The 13,022-nt window shown below is 41.0% G+C and overlaps 1 protein-coding gene across 1 annotated transcript in view; it reads left to right on the plus strand.

Annotated features, from left to right (window-relative positions):
• TTN (titin) overlaps positions 1 to 13,022 on the plus strand; it is a 332,848-nt gene that overhangs the window by 232,904 nt on the left and 86,922 nt on the right. Inside the window, exons 216-233 of the mRNA XM_060177642.1 lie at positions 252 to 367; positions 461 to 760; positions 918 to 1,217; positions 1,311 to 1,416; positions 1,526 to 1,722; positions 2,025 to 2,330; positions 2,435 to 2,713; positions 3,771 to 4,070; positions 4,183 to 4,485; positions 4,611 to 4,973; positions 6,972 to 7,274; positions 7,413 to 7,712; positions 8,898 to 9,194; positions 9,296 to 9,580; positions 9,664 to 9,957; positions 11,702 to 12,001; positions 12,121 to 12,429; positions 12,518 to 12,708. Coding sequence (XP_060033625.1) covers positions 252 to 367; positions 461 to 760; positions 918 to 1,217; positions 1,311 to 1,416; positions 1,526 to 1,722; positions 2,025 to 2,330; positions 2,435 to 2,713; positions 3,771 to 4,070; positions 4,183 to 4,485; positions 4,611 to 4,973; positions 6,972 to 7,274; positions 7,413 to 7,712; positions 8,898 to 9,194; positions 9,296 to 9,580; positions 9,664 to 9,957; positions 11,702 to 12,001; positions 12,121 to 12,429; positions 12,518 to 12,708 — 4,849 coding nt within the window. The remainder of the gene's footprint in view (positions 1 to 251; positions 368 to 460; positions 761 to 917; positions 1,218 to 1,310; positions 1,417 to 1,525; positions 1,723 to 2,024; positions 2,331 to 2,434; positions 2,714 to 3,770; positions 4,071 to 4,182; positions 4,486 to 4,610; positions 4,974 to 6,971; positions 7,275 to 7,412; positions 7,713 to 8,897; positions 9,195 to 9,295; positions 9,581 to 9,663; positions 9,958 to 11,701; positions 12,002 to 12,120; positions 12,430 to 12,517; positions 12,709 to 13,022) is intronic.

Consider the following 13,022-nt stretch of genomic DNA (forward strand, 5'->3'; position numbering starts at 1 on the left):
AAGCTCTAAAGTGTTTAACCCTTCAATTTACTGTAATAAGAGCATTATTGTTGATGTTACAGTTAGGATGACACATTTAGCTAAACCTTAAGTATGTGATGGTAATTCTTAACTGATATTGAGACAATTTCAGTCAAATTACCAAATCACTGTTTTGAAATTTTTAATAAATGTTCCTTGGCAATGAAAACTTAAACAGAGGTTTCTGCTTCTTACCATGGTATTCAACTCACACCTTGTTCTTATTACAGAGTGAAAGGCCTCACGAATAAGAAAAAATACAGATTCCGTGTGCTGGCCGAAAATCTTGCCGGACCAGGAAAACCAAGTAGATCAACTGAACCAATCTTAATAAAAGATCCCATAGGTATATATTTTTTTCCTGCAGCTGTTAAATAGAAGCTCATAGGAACTCTTTTCTGACACACTTAAGTCATGATTTCATTTCCTTGCCTTGCAGATCCTCCATGGCCTCCTGGAAAACCCACCGTGAAAGATGTAGGCAAAACATCGCTGGTGTTGAACTGGACAAAGCCAGAGCATGATGGAGGAGCAAAGATTGACTCTTACGTCATCGAGATGCTAAAAACTGGAACGGATGACTGGGTTCGAGTGGCTGAAGGAGTCCCCACCACTGAGCATTTGCTCACAGGGCTCATGCAAGGGCAGGAATACTCATTCCGAGTTAGAGCTGTGAACAAAGCCGGGGAAAGCGAGCCCAGTGAACCCAGCGATCCTGTGCTATGCCGAGAGAAGCTGTGTAAGTTATTCTTAACATTCAGGGCATTCTTCTGAGTGGAGCGGGGAGCTGCAGTACGCACAAACAAGCGAACTCAGTACGAGATCCTTGCTATCTGCCCCTAGATAGCTCAGCAGACACAACAAGGAAGTGAATAGCTTTTTCTTTTCTTCTTCAGACCCTCCATCACCACCTCGCTGGCTTGAAGTTATAAATATAACAAAAAATACTGCTGACCTAAAGTGGACAGTGCCTGAGAAAGATGGGGGTTCTCCAATCACCAACTACATTGTGGAAAAGAGAGATGTGAGACGAAAAGGCTGGCAGACAGTGGACACAACAGTCAAGGACACCAAGTGCACAGTGACCCCACTGACAGAGGGTGCTTTGTATGTGTTCAGAGTTGCTGCAGAAAATGCCATAGGACAGAGCGACTACTGTGAAATCGGGGACTCAGTCCTGGCCAAAGATACCTTTAGTATGTCCTCTGACTTAATCTTAACTACACCAATTGTAGTGAATGATCCCTGTCCCCCTGGGCTTTTCTAACCATTGAATCCTTTGATTTCAGCCACTCCTGGACCACCCTATGCTCTGACAGTGGTGGATGTGACAAAAAGACATGTTGACCTCAAGTGGGAACCTCCTAAAAACGATGGAGGGAGACCAATACAGAGGTAGAGTTTGAATAATTGCACTTGGCTGGAAAAAAAAAAAAAAAAACTTTAACTGTTTTTTTTTTTTTCTTCTATGAGCGCTAATGAAATGCTGTGCTATTTTCAATAGATACATCATTGAGAAGAAAGAAAAGTTAGGCTCCCGTTGGGTGAAAGCTGGGAAGACCTCAGGACCTGACTGTAACTTCAGAGTAACTGATGTTATTGAAGGAACAGAAGTCCAGTTTCAGGTTCGGGCAGAAAATGAAGCTGGAGTTGGTCATCCAAGTGAACCCACAGAAATCCTGTCCATTGAAGATCCAACAAGTAAGTGGTGCTATTTATACAAAAGATACTGTGAAGGGGCCAGGTGGTGATGCACCTGGTTAAGCACACACATTACGTTGCACAAGGACCCAGGTTTAAGCCCTGGTCCCCACCTGTAAGGGGAGAAGCTTCCTAAGTGGTAAAGCAGGACTGCAGGTGTCTCCCTGTCTCTCACTCATCTCTCATTTTATCTCTGTATCTATGCAGTGACTAATAAGTAAATGATATAAAATTTAAAAAGACACCGTGAAGAGCTTGTTAGTGAGATTTGGGGTGTGACTGTCTCACTGTTTTGTTTTCAGGTCCTCCTTCACCGCCCCTTGACCTACATGTGACTGATGCTGGAAGAAAGCACATTGCCATTGCTTGGAAGCCTCCAGAGAAAAATGGGGGAAGTCCTATTATAGGATACCATGTTGAAATGTGTCCAGTAGGTACCGAGAAATGGATGCGAGTTAATTCTCGTCCAATAAAAGACTTGAAATTCAAAGTTGAAGAAGGCGTTGTTCCTGACAAGGAGTATGTTCTGAGAGTGAGAGCCGTCAATGCTGTTGGTGTGAGTGAGCCGTCTGAAATCTCGGAGAATGTGGTCGCCAAAGACCCAGACTGTAAGCACCCCATTTCTTTTATCATTAGTATACTGGGCCTTCTTCAACTACTTTATTTTGACGTGCTTTTTTAAATGTTTCCTGTTTTGGCTTGTATCTTACAGGTAAGCCAACAATTGATCTGGAGACACATGATATTGTTGTTATTGAAGGTGAAAAGTTGAGCATTCCTGTTCCCTTCAGAGCTGTACCAGTTCCAACTGTTAGTTGGCATAAGGATGGCAAAGAAGTTAAAGCAAGTGACAGATTAACAATGAAGAGTGATCACATCTCTGCACACCTGGAAGTTCCCAAGAGTGTCCATGCAGATGCTGGAGTGTACACCATTACACTGGAAAATAAACTTGGCTCAGCGACAGCCTCAATCAACGTCAAAGTAATAGGTAATGATTTTCTATCAGTCACTAGATTCTCCACGTTGGGAATATTGATTGACTTTGCATCATTAGGATGGATGAATGGCTTGATAATCTGGCCATGTGTAGACTGAAGGTCCTCTCAGATTATTTCTTCCCATATAAGAAGCAAAGAAATTCTAAGGAGAATAAATCACTTATTAAAGCCTGATTAAATTAATTAACACCTTTGAACATATTTAAATCTGAAGAATAATTTAAATAAAAAATATATAAGGACTGGGCAGTGGTGCAGCTGGTAAAGTACACAAGTTACCATGAGGGAGGACCCAGGTTCAATACCTGATCTCCACTTGAGGGGAAAGTTTCAGAAAGGGTGGAGCAGGCTACAGATGTCTCTTTCTCTCTCACCCTATTTTTCTCTGTCTCTATCATAATTTAAAGAGAGTGAGAACCGTTTCTCACCAGGAATGGTGGTCACCAGGAGTGGTGGATTCATCATACAGCCACCAAGCCCCCATGATAATCTTGATGGCAAATAATAACAATAGTCATAATAATAATACAGAGGATATAGCATACCCAAAGAATAGTTAAACAACAAACACTCATGTGTTTATTCTATTTGCATTTTGTCATAGTGTTCACAGCCAGGGATAATAACATTTTCTAGGGAGTCAGGCAGTAGCACAGTGGGTTAAGTGCATGTGGCACAAAGCGCAAGGACTGGCGTAAGGATCCTGGTTCGAGTCCCTGGCCCCCCACCTGCACGAGAGTGGCTTCACAGGTGGTGAAGCAGGTCTTTAAAAAAAAAAAAAAAAACATTTTCTAGCCTTCCCCCAACTCATACTCAGATAGCGTTTGGAAATGTGAGGTTGATTTTTGCTTCAAACAAAAACTTAAAGGGAAACAGTGACTGTTATTATTTGGGAACTAAGGGTGTTAATTAACCTGTAGTTACAGGACACTCCAATACATCAAAGATTATCTCACCAGAAATGTAAATGGTTCTCCTGCTTAGAGTGTACTGTTAACATGCTGACTTTTCATATTCCTAAACAATTCTTGTTTTTATCTCTAATAGGCCTGCCTGGACCATGCAAAGATATTAAAGCAAGTGATATAACCAAGAGTTCTTGTAAATTAACCTGGGAACCTCCAGAATATGATGGTGGAAGCCCAATCCTTCATTATGTCCTAGAACGCAGAGAAGCTGGGAGGAGGACATACATACCAGTCATGTCTGGTGAGAACAAACTCTCGTGGACTGTGAAAGATCTCATACCAAATGGTGAATACTTCTTCCGTGTTAAGGCTGTCAACAAGATTGGTGGAGGCGAATACATTGAGCTGAAAAATCCAGTCATTGCTCAAGATCCAAAGCGTAAGTTTGGCCGTGTTATATAATATAGCTAAGATTTTTTATTAAGTATTTCTTTGTATCTTAATGTAATGACTTTTCCTGGTATTAATAGATTTTTTTTCTTGTTCTTCAGAGCCTCCTGATCCTCCTGTAGATGTTGAAGTTCATAATCCCACTGCAGAGGCAATGACTATTACATGGAAGCCACCTTTGTACGATGGGGGAAGCAAGATAATGGGTTACATCATAGAGAAGCTTGCTAAGGGTGAAGAGAGATGGAAGAGGTGCAATGAACACCTGGTACCAGTCCTGACCTACACAGCCAAAGGACTTGAAGAGGGCAAAGAGTACCAGTTCCGTGTGCGCGCAGAAAATGCTGCTGGAATCGGCCAACCTTCTCATGCCACCCCACCAACCAAAGCTGTGGATCCTATTGGTGAGTTGGGTTTCATAGAATAGCCACTTCTCCACTTTAAGAGAGGACTGTAAGGATAATAACATTTATCATATTATTTTAATCTGAATTTTTTAAAAAACAGTCATCATCCTTAATCATTACAGATGCCCCAAAAGTCATTTTGAGAACCAGTCTAGAGGTGAAACGAGGTGGTGATGTAGCACTCGATGCAACTATTTCGGGGTCACCTTACCCGACAATCACATGGATAAAAGATGAACAAGTCATTACACCGGAGGAAATTAAGAAGCGAGTAGCACCAGTGGTTAGGAGGAAGAAGGGTGAAGTTCAAGAAGAAGAACCATTTGTCCTGCCTCTCACAGAGCGTCTGAGCATTGACAATAGCAGAAAGGGGGAATCTCAGCTACGGGTCCGAGACTCAGTTCGACCAGACCACGGGCTGTATGTGATCAAAGTTGAAAATGACCACGGCATTGCAAAAGCTCCTTGTACTGTCACTGTGCTAGGTAAGAAGTTAGAAGTAACGGTCACATGATGGTACATCCAGTAGAACATACATGTTACAAAGTACAAGGACGGGAGTCAGGCGGTAGCGCAGCAGGTTAAGCGCATGTGGCACAAAGCGCAAGGACCATCCTAAGGATCCCAGTTCGAGCCCCCGGCTCCCCACCTACAGGGAAGTTGCTTCACAGGCGGTGAAGCAGGTCTGTAGGTGTCTGTCTTTCTCTCCCCTTCTCTGTTTTCCCCTCCTCTCTCCATCTCTGTCTTCTCCAACATTAATGACATCAATAGCAACAATAATAATAACCATAACAATAAAACAAGGGCAACAAAAGGGAATAAATATTAAAAAAAAAAAAAAGAAAGCACAAGGACTCCGGTTCAAACCCCCAGTACCCACCTGCACCTGGGAAATTTCATAAGCAGTGAAGCAGAGCTATAGGTGTCTCTCTGTCTCCCTCCTTCTCTCTCTCTTCCCTTTCCCTCTCAATTTCTCTCTGTCCACAGAAATAAAATCAAGATAAGCTAGGAGGTAGAGGTGGTGGAGGGAGTTTAAACTATACTTCATATATACCAAAAGTAAAGGGCTCTGGCAAAGGAGGGGAAAGAAAGGGGAAGGAAAGCATTTGGTCCTGGTGCATAATGGTGTAAAAGGACCTAAGCTGGGGGTGCGCTGGGGGGTGTTTTGGAGACATCTATCGCAAGAAGATGAGACACTGTATGCGAGTGTCAGCAACCAGAGTGTAATCCATTAACCTCCCAGTAAAGGGGGGGCGGAAACTATACTTCACAGTGAAAGAAAGTCTGTATAAGAGTTTTAGTAAAACATTGCACCTGTGAGAAAGTCATACATTAGAAGAGACAGAAATACCAACAATTGGAGAGTCTGTGGGGAGAAAGGGACTCTCCTACATTGCTGGTGGGAGCGTAAGTTGGTCTAACCCCGATGGAAGACAGTCTGGAAATTCATCAGAGCTCTAGAAATGGTCCTATCTTACAACCTGGAGATCCTTCTTCTAGGGATTTAGTAAGGGAAAACAAAAAACACCTATCCAAAAAAACCTATGCAAGCCCATATTCATAGCACCACAGTTTGTAATAGTCCAAAGTTAGAAGTAACCAAGATGCCCAACAACAAATGGATGGCTAAGAAAGCTGTGGTACATATACAGAATGGAGTACTATGCAGCTGTTAAAATGATGCGGTCATCTCCTTTGCATTATCATGGTCAGAACTTGAAGGCATTATGTTGAGTGAGACAAGCCAGAAAAAGACCAATGAACTGAGACCAAATGATCTCAGTTATAGGTGATATTTAAAAATAAAGGACAGTAAGGGAGGACAAAACATGAAACTTAGATTGAGTGTGGTATTTTGCACCAAAGCAAAGGACTCTGTGGCAGGAGAAGGGACATTAGGATCCTGTTGTATCTCCTAGACATCAAAGGGAGATGAGAAGTTTTGCCTATGTGTTAAAGACTATACTATAAACCATTAACCTCCCAATGATTTTTTAAATAAACAAATAATAAAGTAAAGAATTTGAGGGGCCTAGTGGCCCTGGCACACCTGGTTAAGTACACATATAACAGTGCACAAGGACAAAGGTTCAGGCCCCCTGACCCCACCTGCAGAGGGAAATCTTCACAAGTGGTAAAGCAGATCTGCAGGTGTCGCTTTGTCTCTCTCTCCCTCCCTATTTCCCTCTTCCCTCTAAATTTCATCTCTGTCCTATCAAATTAAATAAATAAAGTTGAAAAAAGAAAGGAATTTGAGAAAAGGTTTAAGAAATCAGGCGATAACTTCCAAAAGAAACCTTAAGTCCCTTTTTCCTCCTAGCCATGTAAATCGACTGGCCCTACTATTCATTAATTAGTATGACACAGAGATACACAGGTTTAGGATAAATGAATATTTGTGTAAAAGGAACATGCTGGCAATCACATTTTGCACTGTCATTCTTTCTTTACAAAATCGTAATGACTGTACTCTTTCATAATAGATACACCGGGACCACCAATCAACTTTGTGTTTGAAGATATCAGAAAGGACTCAGTTTTATGTAAATGGGAACCACCCCTTGATGATGGTGGCAGTGAAATCATAAACTATACTTTGGAAAAGAAAGACAAGACAAAACCAGACTCAGAATGGATGACTGTCACTTCGACAGTTAGACAGTGCAAATATTCAGTGACAAAGCTAATTGAAGGGAAAGAGTACCTCTTCCGTGTTAGAGCTGAAAACAGGTTTGGGCCTGGACCACCATGCGTTTCAAAGCCTCTTTTAGCTAAAGACCCATTTGGTAAGGCTCCCTTAACACCTATATCTTTTTATTGTATGTATTTTCTTCACAGCTTATAATCCTGAAGTTTAGATGTCATAGTAGAGAATTAATGCAAATAAACTTTTTTGGTGTTTTTTTTTTGTTTGTTTTTGTCAGAGCCACCTGATGCACCTGACAAGCCCATTGTGGAAGATGTCACCAGCAACAGTATGCTGGTGAAGTGGAATGAGCCAAAAGATAATGGAAGCCCTATCGTGGGTTACTGGCTGGAAAAACGTGAGGTGAACAGTACACATTGGTCTCGTGTCAACAAAACCCTTCTCAATTCTTTGAAGACTAAAGTAGAAGGCCTGTTGGAGGGACTCACATATGTCTTCAGAGTATGTGCTGAAAATGCAGCTGGACCTGGGAAATTCAGTCCTCCTTCAGACCCTAAAACAGCACGTGATCCGATCTGTAAGTGACACTTTATAAAGAAAATGAGGCTATAAGGTGATCATCATTAGCGTACCGTGTCATATGCTTGAGAATTATCAAGAAAGTAGAATTTAGATGTTATCTATAAAAAAAGAAAAAGTGGCAAGCTGTAAGAGAAAAGGGAGGCGTAAATTATCTTCATTTATATCATTTCATGCTATAGAAATATTATTATTATTTTATTTATTTATAAAATGGAAATATTGGCAAGACCATAGGATAAGAGTAGTACAACTTTACACAGTTCCCACCACCAGAACTCTGTATCCCATCCCCTCCCTTACTAGCTTTCCTATTCTTTATCCCTCTGGGAGCACAGACCCAGGGTCATTATGGGGTGCAGAAAGTGGAAGGTCTGGCTTCTGTAATTGCTTCTCTGCTGAACATGGCCGTTGGCAGGTTGATCTATACTCCCAGCTCTCTCTTTCCTTTAGTGGGGCAGGGCTCTGGGGAAGTGGGGCTCCAGGACACATCGGTGGGGTCGTCTGCCCAGGGAAGTCAGGTTGGCATCATGGTAGCATCTGGAACCTAGTGGCTGAAAAAGAGTTAAGATACAAAGCAGAAAAAGTTGGTGACTAATCATGAACCTAAAGGCAAGAATACAGCAATACCAAGGGAGTAGGGTGGTAGCACAGCGGGTTAAGCACAGGTGGCGCGAAGTGCAAGGACCAGCTTAAGGATCCTGGCTCGAGCCCCTGGCTCCCCACCTGCAGGGGAGTTGCTTCACAGATGGTGAAGCAGGTCTGCAAGTGTCTATCTTTCTCTCTTCCTCTCTGTCCTCCCCTCCTCTCTCCATTTCTCTCTGTCCTATCAACAACAATGACATCAATCACAACAACAATAATAGCTACCACAATAAAAAAAAACAAGGGCAACCAAAGGGAAAATAAATAATTTAGTATAAAAAAAGAATACTGCAATACCTATTTTATGTCATCAAACTGTGTATCTTAAATTTTCCTATGTTGTAGAACAATATCTTAATAAAGTGTTACAGCTAGACTTAGAGACACATATATAGAGACTCCAATGTAAATCAGACATCTGTACATTTGATATTGAAGCTTTTAAGTTTTACAAAATACTCATACAGTAGACTAGAATAAGCCACTATATGTTTGAAAATTGTTCATGGTTTGATTTGTGTGTCTGTCTTCATTCTAGCTCCACCTGGACCACCTGTCCCAAGAGTCACTGACACAAGTACTACAACTATTGAACTAGAATGGGAACCCCCAGCTTTCAATGGTGGTGGGGACATCATTGGCTACTTTGTTGATAAGCAACTGGTTGGCACAAATGAATGGTCACGTTGTACCGAGAAGATGATCAAGGTCCTCCAGTACACTGTCAAAGAAATAAGAGAGGGTGCTGATTACAAACTTCGAGTGAGTGCTGTCAATGCTGCAGGTGAAGGGCCACCTGGAGAAACAGAACCTGTCACTGTGGCCGAACCACAAGGTATTTTAAAGTTATATGGATACAGTGATAGATATTTTCCCAGCATGAGATTTTTTTTTTTCATAATCCTTGGACTAACATGACTATTCTTTCTTTGACAGAACCTCCAACTGTGGAACTTGATGTTTCTGTCAAGGGTGGGATACAAATAATGGCTGGGAAGACACTTAGAATTCCGGCTAAAGTAACTGGTCGTCCAGTTCCTACAAGATTGTGGACTATAGAAGAAGGGGAGCTGGATAAAGACCGTGTTGTAATAGAGAATGTTGGAACCAAATCAGAACTAGTCATCAAGAATGCGTTGAGAAAAGATCATGGCCGATATGTGATTACTGCTACCAACAGTTGTGGTTCCAAATTTGCAGCAGCCAGAGTAGAAGTGTTTGGTAAGGAATGTTGCTAAGATTTTCACAGGGTTTTCTGATATGATGCTTTCTTAGTACATGGATTCTGTTGTTCTGTTTTTCAGATGTTCCTGGTCCAGTTCTTGATTTAAAACCTGTTGTAACCAACAGAAAGATGTGTCTCCTGAATTGGTCTGATCCAGCAGATGATGGAGGAAGTGAAATCACAGGCTTTATTATTGAAAGAAAAGATGCCAAGATGCACACTTGGAGACAACCAATCGAGACTGAGCGATCTAAATGTGACATCACAGGTCTTCTTGAGGGACAAGAATATAAGTTCCGTGTCATTGCCAAGAACAAATTTGGCTGTGGTCCTCCTGTTGAAATTGGACCAATTCTTGCAGTTGATCCTCTAGGTAAAAGAGATTTCCGTTGTGTTTACCAAGTAAATACTGTTTGCTCCTGGCTAAGTCATTCATTTACTTAGTCTTATGATTTCAAACTCCAAACAGTCTTAAGATCTGTAGCTATTTAGCATTACAAAAGGTTGATTGAGTATATGTGGACAACTTATAGGACACAATATTTGCTAGAACTTCAAAGTAATTTTTGCCTTACTGTCAGTTCTGTGTAAAGCCCTGCATGATTTTGTATACTAAATAACCCAAATGTACTGAGCCTTAGCAATAATCTAAAATAGTTTAGGAATGTTAAATATTTACAATATAGTACACTGTGATAATTCATTTAATAGCCAGGAAGTTAAAAGAGAGTCTTTGTTTTAAAGATCACAAGGCAGAGAACTGCCTCGGGGTGAATGCCTTCACTTTCCTTCAGTCCTCAAATGTTTCCCATGTGGAAGGATGTGGGGGTCCCAAGCTGGAAAGAAAAGAAAGCCAAGCAAAGGGAATCTCAGTTACTGGAGCAAACATGAAACCCCACAAATGCATGAATTTGGTAACACACACTATGTCCTACCCAAAAAAAGCAAAGTCCTTGATTATGACCTATTCTGCCAGATAAGGAACTTTTCTTACTCCACCATTACCACCACACACCCAGAAAGAAATTGCATCCTATACTACTAGAACAGCTCACCTCAAAATATCCACTCTAGCTCATGCTGTGCCATCAGCGTCAGTGGACCTGAGTTTCCACTGCACAACTGTTTGTTTGAGGTAACAAGCATGGATCTCACCATTCCAAACATATTCTTTCAGTTTCTTCCATTGGCGCACACTTACAGGCAATATATACAAATTATTTTCTACCCCTTCTTAAACCTGCACTTGAAACAGCATGAATCAACATGCATGCAGCTAACATATACATTATCTGTCCAGGAAATAAGACACTTGGAGCTCAGCTGGACATTCAAAGCAAAACTTCATAGACCCACATTCTTCTACTTCAGTTAGATAAGGTGCAAAACATATGTAAAAATGCTTCTTATGCCTGGGAGGTAGATCAACTGTTAGAGCACACACGTGCCAAGTGTGAGACCCTGAGTTTCAAGTCCGGCACTGAATGCAAGCACCATGTGTGGCACCATGGAAACCCCATGAATGGTGAAGTGATGCTGTGTTGGCTCCTCCTTTTCTGTCTACCTTTCCTTCCCTCCTATTTATCTTTATTTTTTAATTATCTTTATTTATTTACTGAACAGAGAAAGCCAGAAATTGAGAGGAATGGGGGGCCAGAGAGTAGGAGAGACAGAAAGACACCTGCAACACTGCTTCACCACTGGCTTTCCCCCTCCAGGTGGGGATCAGGGACTCAAACGTGGGTCCTTGCACATTGCAGCATGTGTGCTCGACCAGCTGCACCACCACCTGGCCCCCTCCTATTTCTCTATCTTTCCCACACACAATCTCTCTCTACCAAGTAAAGATGAAGAAATATATTAGAGTGTTTAGAGGTCCAGAAAAACATTAAAAAAATAATACAATTTTTATCAGTAATTTTGACAGTAAGGTTTTATGAAAAATTTATCTATATGAATGAACATCATTATGGTAGCCAGAATATTTTTAAGAATGATTTTAAAGATGAATGTAATGTTATTCCAAAAAGAAACCAATTTCCACATAATTACTTAAAGTGATTATTTCTTATATGAATGGTTCACATTCTTCATTTCAACTTGCCTCTGATTCAAAGGTCCTCCTACATCTCCTGAGAGACTCACATACACAGAAAGGACAAAGTCCACCATCACACTTGACTGGAAGGAGCCTCGCACTGATGGTGGCAGCCCCATCCAAGGCTACATCATTGAAAAACGGCGGCATGACAAACCTGACTTTGAAAGAGTTAACAAGAGACTCTGCCCAACCACCTCTTTTCTGGTTGACAACCTTGATGAACACCAAATGTATGAGTTCCGGGTCAAAGCTGTCAATGAAGTTGGTGAAAGTGAACCGTCCCTTCCTCTTAATGTGGTCATACAAGATGATGAAGGTGTGGAATTTGAACATAACCATCTAAATGCATTTTACAGAACTGCTTTTATCTCACAGGCTGAGCAAACATTCTTATGACCCTGCTATTTTTTTTTTCTCTTTCTCCTCCCTTTTCAGTGCCTCCAAATATTAAGTTACGTCTTTCTGTGCGAGGAGACACTATCAAAGTTAAGGCAGGAGAGCCTGTTAATATCCCTGCAGATGTGACAGGACTTCCAATGCCTAAGATTGAATGGTCCAAGAATGACGCTGTGATTGAAAAACCCACTGATGCACTTAAGATAACCAAGGAAGAAGTTTCCCGAAGTGAAGCAAAGACTGAGCTTAGCATTGCCAAAGCAGTTCGGGAAGATAAAGGCACTTACACAATTACTGCTTCCAATCGCCTTGGCTCAGTGTTCAAAAATGTCCATGTTGAAGTATATGGTAAGTGACACGATTCCTTAAAGGAAAACAAAGGTCAGTGTCTATTAAAGAATTACTTTCTCAGTCTCTTGTGTTGATTCCTTTCCAGATCGTCCATCTCCACCAAGAAATCTTGCTGTTACTGACATAAAAGCTGAATCTTGCTACTTGAAATGGGATGCCCCTCTGGACAATGGTGGCAGTGAAATCACTCATTATGTCATTGACAAACGTGATGCAAGTAGGAAGAAAAGTGATTGGGAGGAAGTCACCAATACTGCTGTAGAGAGGAGATATGGGGTAAGTTCTTCTATTTTCTTATGCATACATCATGACTCTGAATTACTATAATTGTAGTATAACAATGAAATTTAATGATTGAACTCAGAAACACTTAAAGCTAAAGCTTGTAGTTTTTAAAATGCACACACAACTACTTAGTGAGTACTACTGGATATAGCAATTATGATTTACTTAAAAGCTAACACTACTCAATACAGTAAATTTGCTGTAAACTATTTTCATTTTGGGAGTTTTTTAATATTTATTTATTTATTCCCTTTTGTTGCCCTTGTTTTATTGTTGTAGTTATTGATGTCTTCGTTGTTGGATAG

The sequence above is a fragment of the Erinaceus europaeus genome, chromosome 18 (assembly GCF_950295315.1).
Source record: "Erinaceus europaeus chromosome 18, mEriEur2.1, whole genome shotgun sequence".
NCBI classification, from domain to species: domain Eukaryota; kingdom Metazoa; phylum Chordata; class Mammalia; order Eulipotyphla; family Erinaceidae; genus Erinaceus; species Erinaceus europaeus.